This window comes from Sinocyclocheilus grahami, unplaced genomic scaffold (assembly GCF_001515645.1).
Source record: "Sinocyclocheilus grahami isolate Dianchi unplaced genomic scaffold, SAMN03320097.WGS_v1.1 scaffold563.1, whole genome shotgun sequence".
Taxonomy (NCBI): domain Eukaryota; kingdom Metazoa; phylum Chordata; class Actinopteri; order Cypriniformes; family Cyprinidae; genus Sinocyclocheilus; species Sinocyclocheilus grahami.
Window position 1 is genome coordinate 1,080,804 of NW_015505742.1, and position 16,858 is coordinate 1,097,661.

The window sequence follows — 16,858 nt, forward strand, 5'->3', positions numbered from 1 at the left end:
GACTCATCCAGGAGGTCATAAAAGAACCCAGAACGACATCTAAAGAACTGCAGGCCTCACTTGCCTCAATTAAGGTCAGTGTTCATGATTCAACAATAAGAAAGAGACTGGGCAAAAACGGCATCCATGGGAGAGTTCCAAGGCAAAAGCCATTGCTGACCAAAAAGAACACAAAGGCTTGTCTCACATTTGCTAAAAAATAGAAAAAAAGACTTTTGGGCAAATATTCTCTGGACTGATGAGACAAAAGTTGAACTTTTTGAAAGGTGTGTGTCCCATTACATCTGGCGTAAAACCAACACAGCATTTCATAAAAAGAACATCATACCAACAGGCAAACATGGTGGGCTGCTGTGCAGCTTCAGGACCTGGATGACTTGCCATAATTGATGGAACCATGAATTCTGCTCTCTATCAGAAAATCCTGAAGGAGAATGTCCGGCCGTCAGTTTGTGACCTCAAGCTCAAGCGCACTTGGTTTATGCAGCAGGACAATGATCCAAAACACACCAGCAAGTTCACCTTCGAATGGCTCAAGAAAAACAAAATTAAGGTTTTGGAGTGGCCAAGTCAAAGTCCAGACTTAAATCCGATTGAGATGCTGTGGCATGACCTTAAACAGTCCATTCATGCTCAAAAACCCTCCAATGGGGCTGAATGAAAACAATTCTGCAAAGAAGAGTGGGCCAAAATTCCTGTGAAAGACTCATTGCCATTTATCGCAAACGCTTGATTGCAGTTGTTGCTGCAAAGGGTGGCACAACCAGTTATTAGATTTAGGGGGCAATTACTTTTTCACGTAGTGCCAGACAGGTTTGGACAGCTTTTTTCCCTTAATAAATTAAATCATAATTTCAAAACTGCAGTTTGTATTTACTCATGTTATCTTTGTGTAATATTACAATTAGTTTAATGATCTGAATCTTTTAAGTGTGACAAATATGCAAACAATTAAAAAAACAGGAAGGGGGCAAAAACTTTTTCACACCACTGTATATATTTGGAAAACAAAATATTCTTAATTTTTTGAGCTATAATAAAAATGTACATGTGATCATTTGCAAAGAAATGAAAATTTCTAAGAAGTCGTTCTGGGGATACAAAATATAATTTTTTTCTTTTTTCCTTTCTTTTTTTTTAAAGTAATAATAAAATGTATGTTACATTTTATAAACTTAATGTATTGTGAATCCAGCCAGGTCACATACTAATAAAATCTTATTTTGCCACCATACCTTTCAAAAACTTTCATTAGACCTTTGTTTTCACTAAAAATGTGTGCTTAAACAGATTATTGTAATGAAATCAGAAGGTAGGCATTCCATTTTAGCATACATCCATTGAATTTAATGAGCATAAGCTGCTGTAGGAGGCAATTGAGCTTCTGCAGGAAGAAGCAACTCGAGTTCCAGGTGAACTTTGCTGGTCTGAACAAGGAAAGTGACATGGGAACAGGTTGAGAGATGGTTATCTGGAGGTGGAGAACAATGAGGCCCTTTTTGCACCCTTATCTCCCTGGCCGTTCCTAATGCCTGTGAGCTACCTGCCGTAAACACACCTGTGTGACCGGTCACACCTGGACCAGCGTGGGATATGCTGATACGTGTTCGTACATTACCGGAATTCAGGGATTTGACCAATTCGAAGACTGTGATTCAAATCATTTCCCCTTTCTAGATAAGTTGAGACTGATCCTATCAAGATTCATATGAATTTAGTTTTGAGGAAGGCAGGAATTTCCCAAATTCAATCACAGAGCTTTGGACAACCCTCAGTACCTCATCAAAAAACATTTCAGAAGGATATACAGCATTTAAGATTATTGCGGCAAATTCAAATTATGATGAGAACACAACTGAGCAAACCCGACAGAAACGCTTTTGTTTGGCTAGCATTAGCACGGCTAGTAATTAAAGCATCAATCAACCGCCACTGCTTCATTTACCCCGCCTGTCCAGTGACATCCTAATCTCTATTTGTTTTGACGCTGTCCGTCGCTTGAAAGATCGTCTTTCTCTGTTCGTGACAACTAATCCCACTGTAACCGTGCTGGCCACAGTTTAATCAGAGCCTCGGAAAGATGCTTATGTATTTTAACTCTACGTTGCGCCAAGGGATGCCGTGTAATAAAAGTGCTAGGATTAACCTTTTGCTCGTCTTTTTAGTGGATCTGCTTTTGATTAAAAGATTAGTCTCCTGTTTTGGAATAAGTCGCACATGAAAGTAATAATGACCTGCAGACGTGACTGGGCTTAACGCTCCGGATGTAGCCTAATCCTGGTCTCAAACCACTTTTATTATAGAGTTTGGGATGTAAATTGTTAAACTTCTTTGACAATTTTGAATCCTTAGAATATTGAATCATTATTGTTAATCATTTTGAACATATAGGGGAAGGTCAATTTAACGATGTAATGACGGTTGTTAAATTATAAGCATTTCTGCATTTTTTTAAATTTTGCAAGTTGAGCATATTCAATTTGTCATAATGAAAAAATATCAAGATATAATTTGAATTTTGTAAAAATAATATAAATATATTTACTAATGCAAAAAACTAAAATACAGTCAACACTGAAAATAGATTCGATTTTTACCTTTTTTATACAGCAATATATATATAATTCTAATTAAAATTATTGGTAATTTTACTGTATTTATTTATTTAGGTAGTTATTTAGTTATTGACTTATTCATTGACTTTTACAGTCCTTTTCTGCTATCTTTTCATAAGGGAATCACTTGATGATTTATTCAGTGATTAATTATCAATGATTAATTACTCTTGTCAAATGCATTTGCTTCTGTGGAGTGACTTATGGACACTTTCACCCCACACACACACACACACACACACACACACACACACACACATACACATACATATACAATATATATATATATATATATATATATATATATATATTGTTGCTGCCTTATGTTAAACTGCTTTAAATTACTTTTTTTCCACATCAATCTACACTCCATACACCATAATTGTAAAGTTTATATTCTTGTGCTTGCCAGTCACAGAACAAGGAACAATTGTAACCTTATTCTGTGAAAAAAAAGAGCTTTAAAATATTACAGTACTCACTTTGTTGCTTAATTTTACATATACAGTTAACACATTGCAAATACATCATGAATAATTGATACCACTCAGCATTACTGCATACACTTATATACAGCCACTCAACCAGAAAAAGGTCCCACAAGTGTGAAAAATTGCAGCATACCCTGTTTATTATTACAATTTCTATAAATCCCTTGTGGACAGCAAGTAATAAATCTGTCACACACTCACTTGATACATGATGAATATAGCATATAAAGCCATTTAGCCTTTGTGTTTGCTGCCCTTGACAGAAAAGTGACGATTGGGAGAGTTAAAAATGATGGGAGGAGAGACACAAAGATGCAGAAAGATGGAAAACAAGAAAGACAGAAAGAAATTGGAATTAAGGGGGGTGTTTTGTCATTTCTTTCCCCCATTGAGAGAAAGCTCACTGGAGGGGAGCAGGTATTGTTGAGTAGTGAACACTTCAGTGTTCATTCCCTGTCTCTCTCACACACACATTGTCTGTTTTCCTTCTTTTCAAGAGGTTGCTTTAGACTGGTGAGCCACCAACCGGAACCAGCTTCAACTGTCAACATCTTCATAGATGAGTGAGGGAAAACAGGTGGACAAAGAAAAGAAAAGAAAAGAAAAGAAAAAAATAGATTTGATTTGAAGAAAGACAGCTGAAAAGCATGAATTTATGAATTAATCTTGATGATTTCCCAGTTTGTTTTTTCCTGATTAGTGCTGGTTTAGCTGGATTTCCAGCATATTGTTTCTGGTGTAGCTGGTCGATCAACTTAAGAAACCAGTTGAGGGGGAAAAAGGCTATTGGACCTTTTTATTTATTTAGTACATTATCTAACATTAAATTGATCATTATTTCTATTTATTGGAAAAATGTTGTTTTAATTAAATTTATTTGATTATGTGGACTGGAGAGTATATTTTTTTTCAGAGGGCTTAAAGTAGTACACAAGCATATTATTAATTTATTTATTTATTTAGATGATTCTTTTTCATATGTTTTATTTATTTAACAAAAAATATATTATTAATTATATGAAGATATTTTTATATATTTATTTAAATTATCAGGTACTCCATGTAAATAATATAGCTTAAAGGCATTAAACAAAAAAGAAATAAAAAGTTCAAATACGTGAATTTTAATAAACAGTATTATAGGTTTTAATTTATTTTCTTTTTTAATAATTTGTCATAATAATTCTAATGTACATTTGATATTTACTCTGAAAACTTGTGTTCCCATTCAGATATCTAGCCTTTAAAAGAAGAGCCATGGTTTAACCAAAGTTGGGAAAAAGACTCATTTACTAGTTTCTGCTCAGCTTAGTTTCTCTGCTCATGTCTTTTCCTAGACATGCTCTTTCACGACTTTCATCAATACTTAAACACCTCGAGACCTTCTGTCCCCTAGCAGTCTGCATAGGACGTCTGTTCTGACCGACCCAGGGGTGGAGACGGACCCATGCAGGGTTTCACCTCCTAGCGTTGTAGGGACAGTGGAAAGGGTCTTTATAATTTCATGATCTATCACTCGTAGACACACAACATGGCATGTTTAATTATTTAGTTACCCTAGCTAGCACTCTACTTCAGCTAGATGGGCGGGACCATCCCATCGTGGGCCGCCCCACTGCCAACTCTCTTGTCGTCAGGCAGATTTTGGTCTTGTTTACCACACTGAATAGCTTAAAGATTAAACAGCTTATAGCTCTATAGGTTATTTGAAATTTGGTCATTTCAATATGAAACATGTCTTTAGGCTATACAAAAGCATTAGCACTCATCATTTGGTGCACTAAATTGCACAACCTTTTCACAGCAAAAATACAACTTACTCTAGAAAGAAAGTTTTAAGCCATTGCTAAAGGCCAGTTCTAAAGAAATGATTTATCTCCCATTATCAAGTAAGAAAAATAGCCTTCGATTGATTGTACAGGAAAAGGTCATTATTCAAGATGACTTGGTCAGACATCACGTGTTGCTCATAATCTAAATTAACCTTTGAACTGTGTAACTAGGCTTATTGACAGGGGTCAAAGATCGCCGTTGAACCACTGATGGAATCTTTGATCTCTGCAGGTGAAGAAAACCTTAATGCATTAACCATAAGCAATTCGACCTCTGACCTTCCTTGACTACTCTTAAACTGTACCATATTTCTTTTCCTTGTGTTTGATCTACACCTAATTCTTGTGTGATTAATAGTCTTTAGTAGATGCCATTTGATGTGAAAAGAACAAGGCTTGTAAGAATGGAAATACAGTTCATTATGTCAGTTTTATTGAGGTTAGATCATATTTAATTTTTACAACCCATTTCTTTCTTTCTTTTTTTTGGCAAGGAAAATGTGTGCAACTACATTGTTTCAATGAGAGAAAGATACCTAACTACATAAAAATAAGAGCTTCATTCTTGAAGAATAATTTACACAGAAATTTACATACAATTGGTTTTACGGATAATTTTCAAATAATTTTATGTAAATTGTAAGAATGTTTTTAATGAATTATAAAAGAATTGAGTTTTTGTGTAAATTTGCTATATTTTTTTGTGTATTTTTTTCTACAAATTATATACAAAGAAATGACACATATAATGTAAAAAATATGATTTTATTCATTTTCATGCAGATGTGTTATACAAATGTAATTATTAGTTTACAAACCATTACCAATTAAATTTGACATGCAAATGTACTGATGTTACAAATAATTAACAAAAATGTACGTAAACATTATTTTATGAATGAGTTTCAAATACAAATAATTTACTCTGAAATTAGTTTATATTTATGCAAGAATGCGCTGTGATTTTTCAAAGTTGTAAATAAAAAATGTTTTTGTATAAAAATAAAATGAAAATACTACCAACATTTTTACCCCAAAATTCCATGTTTTTTTGTATTATTTTTGTAACGTATTAGCAATTTCTAAATTAAAATTGTTTCAAACTAAATCCTACACCAGTTTTTGTTTCAGCTTGGTTACACAGAAATGAACGAGTTGCACTGAATGGACTCTACTTCCATCCCGCTCAGCTTCGGGTTAATTCCTGTCCAATTAAATATGCCATTTGCTCTGATTGTGGGCCAGTCCTTCTTTCTCATATTTTTCCAATTCATCTGGTATTTCTGATATTTTCCGCCCATGCTTTTTCAGTTTTGTTGATTGGTCTATTTTATCATCTCTCAGACCCTGTTCTCCTCCTCCCTGTCTCTTTCGTTTAACCTCTGTCTTCTCTTCCATCGTTATCCGTGAACTCTGCGGAGCTGCCACAATGTTTTGCCACAGAGCTGGACGGCTGACTGCGTCCTATTGCAGCATCAGGAAAGGGGTCATCCGTCTAGTCAACTGTCTGTCTGTCTGGCTTCAGCAGCCACAACACATTCGAGATCAGCATTTTAAAAAAAGGGTTCGAGAAAACCTTCCCCCACCTCTCCACGCTTCCGTCACTGCATCATTGAAGCATTATGAGTGTGGTCCTTTGTGAGTGTGCCGAATTCCCCTACTGGGAATACACACACACACACACATACACACACACACACACACACACACACACACACACAGAGTTGATAGAGCATTTGTAGCCTTGAGCGTATAGCACAGAAAAGGGATTCTTCCATATGGATTGCCCTGCCCAGAGTCTGTAACTCTCGATTGGACGTGACTTGTGGCCACTGGATAGAGAAGATGAGGCGAACAATGGGGATGAATGAGGTTTAGGCCTTGAGGATAAAAGGAATGGGGGGAAATTTAACGGTGGTGAAAACGAGCTCAATAGACTCTTTGTTTGTCTTCGTCTAATCCACTACTTTTTCTAGTGCCACTTGACTTAATCAGCCCGTTTCACTGCCTCATGGTGTCGGTCATAGTCGCAGCTTTGTAAGTAAGCCAGGATACTTGTGTGTCTGTGTGTGTTCACTTTTGAAAGCCTTTACAGCCCATCTTGGCATCTGTTACACTTGATCTCAGGTGAGGAATGTTTTCGGTTGGCTAAGACACACCCAGCATTCAACCTCCGGACAACGCGGATGTGTGTGTGTGTGTGTGTGTGTGTGTGTGTGCGCGGGGTCATGTGTTTTCAACCGTTTTAATAGTCATAAGTTACAATCTCCTGTCTATTTGTTTTTAAGCCCTATGTATACATCAATGTGCCAGTAGGTGGCGACCAAGTGTCTCCCTTTATAAATGAGCCGTTAAATCATTTACAGCAAATCATTCATGAACAGAACACATTTGCATCATTGAATCATTCATTCAACCAATTCAAAGTGACTTTTCTTTAATTGCGCCCATGCAGTTAGTTCAAATGACTGTTGTTAGTTCAATAACGAAACAAGGGATTCTTTATGAGTGAGTCATAGATTTTTTTTGTTCGTTTTGTTTAAAACAGTCATTAATTCATGAAGAAAACAGGTGACTGGTCTTAAAAATGCGGTCACCTGTTCAAGTCACTAGCTTTATGAATCCAGATAGCTTTATGAAGTCATTGAGTCATTCATTCAACCAATTCATTCTGGAGCACTGATTCATTCAGGACTTAATCAAGTTCCGAGACCCTACGAATGGGTCTTTGTATAATTCGCTCATCCAATTCATTCAAAAGAACCTAATAATGAGTGAGTCATTAAAATATTGAATAATGCACTCATCCGGATAGTTCATAAACATTCAGGAATCAACATGAATTGACACATTGAAGGGACTGTATTCGAGTGAGTCACTGAATCATTGATTCATTCAGAAACTCCAGATGGCTGATTCTGCCATGGCTTTGTTTGGAGGTATTTTCGTTGGTGGTACAAAAACAGACTAAGTAACTTTCAATATTGTGTCAAAAATGCAAGTTATTCAATATCAACTTCTTGTTTATTGGACTGTTGTATAAAACCGTGACGGTTACGCAGTTACTTTCATTAGCTTTAGAAATGTTTACTTCTTTAAATGCACGTCTATGCAGTCATAACTTCTCTCCAGCTTTGATAGCTCATATCTTGTTGTAATACAATTATGTGACTTAAACCTCGAGCTTACTAACTGCATGTCTAGTGTTTTCCTCATTTTGAGGGTACATTGGTTTACATTTCAGTTATCTGTCAACCATTTGTCTCTACATGGGAACTTCCTCTCTTATCTTTAGAGATTTTTCACTGGTGTTCAGTTTAATCTACCCCTTATCACGCTTTACAGAGAAGCTGTAGGATCTCTTGTGGTTCTGAGGTATGTGGATCAGAGTGTTTTATCGCAGCAGTTTTATAATGATCCCACCTTTAATTTGTAACATGTTTTAAGGGATGTCTTTGGGAAAAAAGTTAACAGCAAATAGAAAATTACATTTACTGAAGTATGGTGACTCTATGCAACTAACAGTTGTTAAGACATTGCTAGGGTGTTCTAGCTGGTGGATATGCCTTGGATCCCTTCGTTAATGTATGGCTATGATTTTGTCATCTGGCCAGATGCAAGTATGATCACTGCACACCTTTATCTATCTATGAGCTATACCTCATATCAAACTAAGATGTCCTTCAACTGAATACCTTTTAAAACGGAGGAATAATATTTCTTTTCATTTATCCTGACTATTTTGCATGCAGAAAAAACAAAAATCTAAATAGGAGTATCATGAAAGAACATGTTTACTTTGGGAAAAAAAGTCCACTCCTAAATAAAAAAAAAATAACAACCAGTGAACCAGTTTTGTTGATGCTTTGCAGCAGTTGTAATCAGTGCTGTGTTTTCTCTCTTTTGCAGGTTTTCCATGCCAATACTGACCCATCTGAGGTGGTTTTGAATCGCATTCCTCAGCCCGTTCTGGCCCGGTTTGTTCGTATTCGACCACAGGACTGGAATAACGGCATTGCACTACGCTTTGAGCTTTATGGCTGCCAAATTACAGGTGAGTGTTTATAGTCACATGGTTTGTTTTTATCTTAACATACAATGTATATTTATGAGGTCTTTATATAACTCTTGTCTGTTTAAAAAAAACCTGAAAATGTTCCCCTCTGTTGAAGATGCACATTCATGCATTTTGTATGTATTTATTTTTGGAACCCTTTTTTGGACCTTTAGACAAAATCATTAAAAAAAAGAATATGGAGCTCAAGGCAGAAAAAAACACATCAGTTTTATTCAGAGAACTGTATTAAGTATACTGTGAGACACTTTGGATAACAGTGTCTGCTACATGACCATTTCATCATTTGAAGGCTGAAGTAAGTGTGCACTTCTCTCTCATTCTCTTTTCTCTCAGACGCTCCTTGTTCGGAGCTCCAGGGAATGCTGTCCGGGCTCCTCCCTGATTCCCAGATCTCAGCCTCCTCGGTGAGGGACCTTCACTGGGCTCCTGGAGCAGCACGTCTGGTAGCCAGCAGATCAGGTTGGTTTCCCGGCCCTGCCCAGCCTATAGCTGGAGAAGAATGGCTCCAAGTGGACCTCGGGACACCCAAGACAGTGCGAGGAGTGATAACCCAAGGAGCACGGAGCGGGGAAGGAGGAACCAGCTCAGAGAACCGGGCTTTTGTTCGGAAGTACCGTCTAGCACACAGCCTGAATGGGAAAGACTGGAACTTTGTAATGGATAGCAAGACTAGCATGCCCAAGGTATTTAATTTGCCCAGAGCATAATATAAACATATGCAGAATGCTTATTTTATAAACATACACTACCATTCAAAATGGGGTAAACTGTATTTGGTATGAAACTGTAAAACAAAATTTGGGGTAAACTGTTTAAAGTATTTTAAGTAATACTTTTATTCAGCAAGGATGCATTAAATTGCTCAAAAGTGACAGTAAAGACATTTATAATGTCACTAAATATTTCTATTTCAAATAAATGCTGTTCTTTTGAACTTTCTATTCATCTAAGAATTGTGAAAAACATAAAGTATCACCGATATAAATTTATTAAGTAGCACAACTGTTTTCAACATTGATAATAATAAGAAATGTTTCTTGAGCAGTAAAACAGCACATTCGCATGATTTCTGAAGGTTCACGTGGCACTATAGACTGGAGTAATGATGCTGTAAATTCTGCTTTGCTAGGAAAGCAGTTATTTGAAATTGTAATAATATTTCACAATGTTGCTCTTTTTTTACTATGTTTTTCATTAAATAAATTCATCTTTGGTGACGTAAGAGACTTATTTACAACAATTAGAAATCTTACCAACCCCAAAGTTTTGAATGATAGTGTAAGTGTTTTGTTGCTGTTCTAAGAACAGCTCTAAACATCTTCACCAATATGGTTGACATATTCCATTTTGTTGCTACCAGTCCTTACCATCTTGATTAAGATGGTCTACAAGGTCAAAAACCAAGTCCATTAGATGGAAGTCCAATCGATCAATCATCTAGACCAGCTTGGATCAATGAATCATCATAAATGATCAGATAAAAAACATTTTCTAGGATATTCCAGTAGGGACTCAAGCCATTTGGAACTCAATTGAATTGTCAGAGTTACCAACTAAACATGCTATTCTATTTATTTTACTAGCAGGTTAACCACACCTGTGACACCTGTGATACCTGGTCAGATTCCTACATTCAGTATGTGTGTAAAACATATTTTCTTTCTGTAGCTTTTTGAGGGGAACACACACTATGACACCCCAGAGCTGAGGCGTTTTGAGGAACTGGCTGCACAGTTTATCCGCATCTATCCAGAGCGCTGGTCTCCGGCAGGGATCGGAATGAGAATGGAAGTCCTGGGCTGCAACCTGCCAGGTAGGACACGGCTCTCAAATACACCACTATCGTGAAATCATAAGCTGAATTACTTGGTGTTTATTGGGCAGTTCCAGTTGTAGGGTGAAATTTATACAACTGACACTGAGCAGCTGCCCAGAAACGCACCGTCAGCTGAAAGCTATTGCAGCTTGTACAATGTTTTATTTTTTTCATTTTTGGTGGGGAGAAGTAAAAGAAAATGGATAGACTGATGTGAAGAGAAAATATAAACATGGAAACAGGGATTGTCTCTAAGCGAATTGGATAGGAGAAAACAACCATTAAAAATTGGTGGAGGCTGGATGAATTTTGTAAGGCTTTACTGTGACGTCTCAGTTGTGTGTGTGCTGCATACACTATTGTTCCAATGTTAGGGGTCAGTAAGATTTTATAACACATTTAAAACAGTAATATAGTGAAATATTATTACCATCTAAAATATCTGTTTTCTACTTGAATATATTTTCAAATGTAATTTATTTCTGTGATGCAGAACTGAATTTTCAGCATCATTACTCCAGTCTTCAATGTCACGTGATCCTTCAGAAATCATTCTAATATGCTGATTGACGTTCAAGAAACATTTCATAGTAGTATCCATGTTGAAAACTGTTGTGACAACCACGCTTTATTTGATCACACTGACCCAAGAATTTTGAATGGTAGTAATACCCATTTATCTTTGTTTTAGATGTTTCAACTACAATTTCTTTGACGAAATAGAAATAGATGCAAATTGTTGACATTAAGTAAGAATGTGAAGCAATTAAATAGATGTTGGTAGCACTTCAAATCATTTTCCTATAGGAAAAGTTCATATTGAGGCCACTGATTTTGAGCTCAGTTTGAGAACTTATGAGGAAACGCATGTAAGAGTCCTGGGATCTATTTCTCAGGAGAAAAATATAAATGCTGAGCATTTAATCATGTTACTTTCTAGAAGCTACTAATGAGAAATTAAAGACATTTTTGTTTCATGTTGGAGCAACTGCATATTTGTTATTATATTCAATTATGATTGTTTTTCTCTATCTGACTCACTAGAGCATCAACCTGGATGAATACATTCCCATGTCTACACTATAAACATGAAAGCCACACTTACACACTCATGCAGCAGCACTACTATAATCAGACGGCGACCCTCTGTGCCAATTATCCTCTCTGTTCTATAATTTATCATAGAGCTGCTGGAGATACATCTGATTGAGTGTGTGTGTGTGTATATGCAAATGTACAGTATGCTCCACTTTTAGGTGCGAAAACCAAATGCTCAAAGTTCTAGAGACCTTCAACATGTAGCTCTACAGACCTTCATATATATATTTATTTATTTACTTTATTTGTATAGGCCATAGTAAAGATAGATCTCATATTGAATTGATGCAAATGGAAATGTATACTCTAAAATTGATTTATTGGTTGTGTTTAATTAAATGAAATTTAATAGCATTTCCTGAGTGGATATTGTTTGAGAGTAAATCCTATTCCTTTAATTTTTTATATGAAGGTGAATAAATGAATACAGAAATGCCATTTTGGTGAACTATCCCTTTAAGAAGCACAACAACACATCTCTCTCAATTCCATTCTTTTGTTTTAACTTTCTTGCTTTCTAGTCAGTCTCTTTCTCTCTTTCCCACCATTTGTTTTCAGGGAGTGTTCTTGCTGTGTAAATGCTTTTCTTTTGGTCCTGTTCTTCTCACTCCTCCTCCTCTTTCTGTTTCTCATCAGAGACCATATTACACTTTTTCCCATGTTCTCTCTCCCACACACACAAACTCATATGTTATACATGTTCATCCCTCGGAACAGCTGTTGTTGTGTATGCAAACATATACCTGCCCACACTGTGTTACTTAGGATGTACTTGGTTTAATCTCCCAGTGATTTCTAGTGTTCTGAGTGGTTGCTTGATTCTTAAAAAAATGTAAAGTTACATTTAAATTCAATTCTTGTGTTTGTCAAAATATAGTAGTCAACATTTGAAGTCGACCAAAAGAAGTTCATCAAAGTTGTGTCCCAAGACAAGAATGCATTTTGGTTTTAGGTTTTAGGACAACTTTGATGAAAGGTTGTGATCCACTTCAAATGTTGACTAGTGTAGTATCAGATAATTAATCAATCTTTTTGTATTTTATCTCAGCCATTTTCAGTTCCTCGGGTTTTATATGCTTTGGTCATCATGAAGCGATCAAACGTATATAATATATAGTACATTGCATGAATCTGAGGTAAATTATGGGGCCCCAAAGGCAGCTATTTATTTTCCCAGCATGCACTATTGCTCTCTGCTGCCTTGCCGAGCTGTGATTGGCAGGCTGAAATATGCAGGAAAGCTTTATGCATAATTGAGGCTCTGTTATTTATTTATCTATTTTTTTATTATTGATTTATTACTTTTTGCTGAATCAGGGTCTTTGGAGAACGACGTGACAGCTTTCTTGTAGAAAGGGTGGGAATATGATGAAAGCAGAAATGACAGGACAAGAGTAGAGGGAGAGAGAAGAGAATGCTATGGATATGAGCTGAGAAAGGGGGAGCTGAATGGAATGGATGGAAGACAGATTACAGCTATCAATAATATGCTTTCATTTCTTTGCCTTACTTCCCATTACTTCCAACACACTCAGACATGCACACACACTGGAGGCAATGATCTTCCCGCTAGTCTTAATCACATTAAGGCAACTGCAGCCTGCGGTGAGGTGTACAGTTACACATATTCTTTAAAGAGATGGATAACATGCACAGCCATTTTGAAACGGCAATAACCTTCACTCTAGGAAATTACTATAAAAATAGGGCCCAATGTACTGTTAATATGAAGAATTTTTCTGTATTGATTTTTCAAAGGTGTTTTATGCATATTTCGAATTGCACATTGCATTGTGTTGTGTTGAGTTAAACAAAATCACCGCAATTTAGAGAATGATGTCCTGGCAGAAAATTACAAAAAAATTTAAATTGGAAAAATATTGAAAATTATTTTTGGTAATTGAAACAAAGAAATAGATGAAAATCTTAAACATAAACACACACACACATATATATATATGTATATATACTTTATAGAAATATTTTAAAAAGACAAAAACTAAAATTAAAATGGCAAAATTATATATAGTATATGCATACTATAATAGTGTGTGTGTGTGTGTATGTACGGTATATACATATATATATATATATATATATATATTAGTATATAAATAATACAAAAACAACACTGCCATGCACATCACACTTTTGCAGTGAAACCTACATGCAAAGAGAAGGATGCATAATTATGCTTCCTACCTTTTAGAACAGCCTTGGAGTGTGACGGTAGAAGTACAGCGGTTTGTGACAACGTTCCCTGTATTTGTCTTGTCTGTTGTGCTGACACAACTGTCACATCTCTGAAAGGTCAAAATCATTACACCGTGACACACAGCGACCTTTAAACACTGACAGAGCATCTTCAAGGCGTAGAGAGTGTTTGCACACGTGTGTACACATGCACGAGCATAGTCCCACACAGGTGATGGTATTTATCTGTCATCCCTGCACTAATTGAATCAGAAGACAAAGAAAAACAAATGGACAGAGACTGCAGGTGTGGAGGCATATGAAAGAATGATCGAGGGAAAGAGGATGGCGTAGAGAGGGAGGCAGTTAGCGATAGGGCAGAGGAAGTGGTATTAGCTGGCTAATTGCTTCAGAAAAGGCCACGGCATTACAGTGACAAATATCACCAGCTGTGGCTCACCTTTTATGAATTCAAAATATTAATGTATGCACCGATTCGCTTCCTTTGCAGAAACTACTGTGAGTGACCGTTCGGTTTGTGTGCTAGATGTAATTCTCTACTTATTTAAGTCTAAAACCATTTCACTTGATTCTGTTTGTTTGTAAGGTAATTTACAAGATTGCTAAACTATTATTTCTCCCACTAGAAATCTGAATATATTTCTGCAAGAAAGAAAAATCACAACTCTCTTAAATGTCCTTGCATAAATAATTTCCTAATCTCTATTTTTTATTTGTTTTCCATTATGATACAGTATATAAAAATATTATACTAAAAGAATATATATATATATATATATATATATATATATATATATATATATATACACACACACACACACAGTAATTTTATTATTTTATTTACTCTGTTGACAGATTATGCTTGTTCTTGTTTTAGGTGAAAACATTTCAGGCATTATAGGAGGCATTTTGGTACCTACAGTTCATAGTAAAATTAATCGTTTGCACTTTTTTTTAACCCCTTAACTGTCACTCACAATTTTTAACATAGACGTGAAAGTGCACTATCCAAACTTACATTTTTATAATTCATGAATGAAAACATTTTATAACATGATTTTCAATGTCTGATTTTAAAATGGTTTTCAAAGGATGAATTTGGAGATTTTAAGTTTTCAGTTGATATATAATTTCTGATGATTTCTAAATCATAGAAATCATCTATGATAGAGAAAAAGGCAACGAAGAAGACTTTTTGTGACAAAGGTCAGAACTCCTTTTATGATGTAGATTTTTGAGGTGCACTCTTGTCATAAATTAATCTATTACTTTTCCTACATAATTTTTTAAATATCTATTTAGGAGTCTTAGACCTTTCCAACGATATAAAGTTTGTCATGATTAGATTAGGATTTAATTGTAATATAGTGAAGTAAACTTAGGCGTCCCACAGAGGGGACGGGTGACAGTTAAAAGGTTTTAAATAGCTAAAAAAAAAAATTATAGTATGCATGTATGTACATTAGTATGAATGTATGTATACATGTGTTGTTTTCATTCAACACCCCATGGCTTGTCTGGTTTTTCTCCCTAAAGCAACGCCATCCATCAGTCTGATGTCATCATTTAAGACAGATGCAAAAACCTGCAGGCTATATGGGGACACAATTATAGTTTTGCACAGGATTGCATACTGTGCACATAGTTTATGTTCGCCTCTGCGCTAGCATAAATTCAGAGATTGGAGCTTTATGATTTAATTTATGAGTATCTGACTCATGGCTGGCTGCATAATTAAAATGAAAGGGAATCTCATTTGAAATGGAAAGAAAAAGAGATTTGTTTGAATGGAAATGCATTCTGGTCTGGGTTAAGATAAGATTGTTAATTATGTGTTTCCTCTGCAGAAACCTCCACACCAGCTGTAGAGACATCCAAACCAACTCAAGCCTCCACTGTAGAAACCAGCACAGTGCAGAAACCCAGTCCAGGTTGGTTTAGATCTAATCACAAAATGTATGCATCATTTTTATTTATTTATTTAGTTTTTTACAATACAGGATTTAAGCCTGTATACATTTCACAAACACATTAAACCTCCAGAAATCAGCCGCATTTGGGTTGTTGTTGCATGCATATGTGTAATGGAAACTAATCAGTCTACCAATAACGCACCAATGTATTTTCACAAGGGAAACTTTGCTTAAGTGAAGTGCTTGTGTATAGATGGAGCAATATAATATTTCAAAACAACATACATATGTGCATGTGACCTGTAAGCACTTTATACCAATTTTTTGTTCAATAAATATCCATATCCCTTTAACATAAGTTACACTATCAGCATTCTCCGTGGCTTCTTTGGCAGAGTTGTTGTGATATTTTATATTTTTGCACATTGATGCAGCTGAAGTCAAAGGTCAAAACTCAGTTTAGTTTAAAGTGCCGTTAGCCTTCCAATGTTTTGCCAGGGTTGATGAATATTAATGTGAATGTATTGATGTACTCTATCTGTCAGTTACCAGCGCTGCCCTGCCGTCTCACAAAGGACTGTGTGATTTTGAGCAAGGATTGTGTGGTTGGACCCTTGACCCGGATTCTGACCTCAGCTGGGCGCTACACAGCTCCAGCAAAAGCACCGCCTTGGGTCAGAGTCAAGATCTCTCTATGGGCTCAAACAGTGAGTATCACACACACACACACACACACACACACACACACACACACACACACACACACACACACACACACACACACTCTCTCGCACACACACA

At 36.0% G+C, this 16,858-nt stretch overlaps 1 protein-coding gene across 1 annotated transcript in view; it reads left to right on the plus strand.

Moving 5' to 3' along the window:
* Positions 1-16,858, plus strand: part of nrp2a (neuropilin 2a) — a 79,680-nt gene that overhangs the window by 42,139 nt on the left and 20,683 nt on the right. The window contains exons 8-12 of the mRNA XM_016239357.1: positions 8,848-8,992; positions 9,350-9,699; positions 10,685-10,829; positions 15,992-16,075; positions 16,603-16,764. Of these exons, the coding sequence (XP_016094843.1) occupies positions 8,848-8,992; positions 9,350-9,699; positions 10,685-10,829; positions 15,992-16,075; positions 16,603-16,764 (886 nt within the window). The remainder of the gene's footprint in view (positions 1-8,847; positions 8,993-9,349; positions 9,700-10,684; positions 10,830-15,991; positions 16,076-16,602; positions 16,765-16,858) is intronic.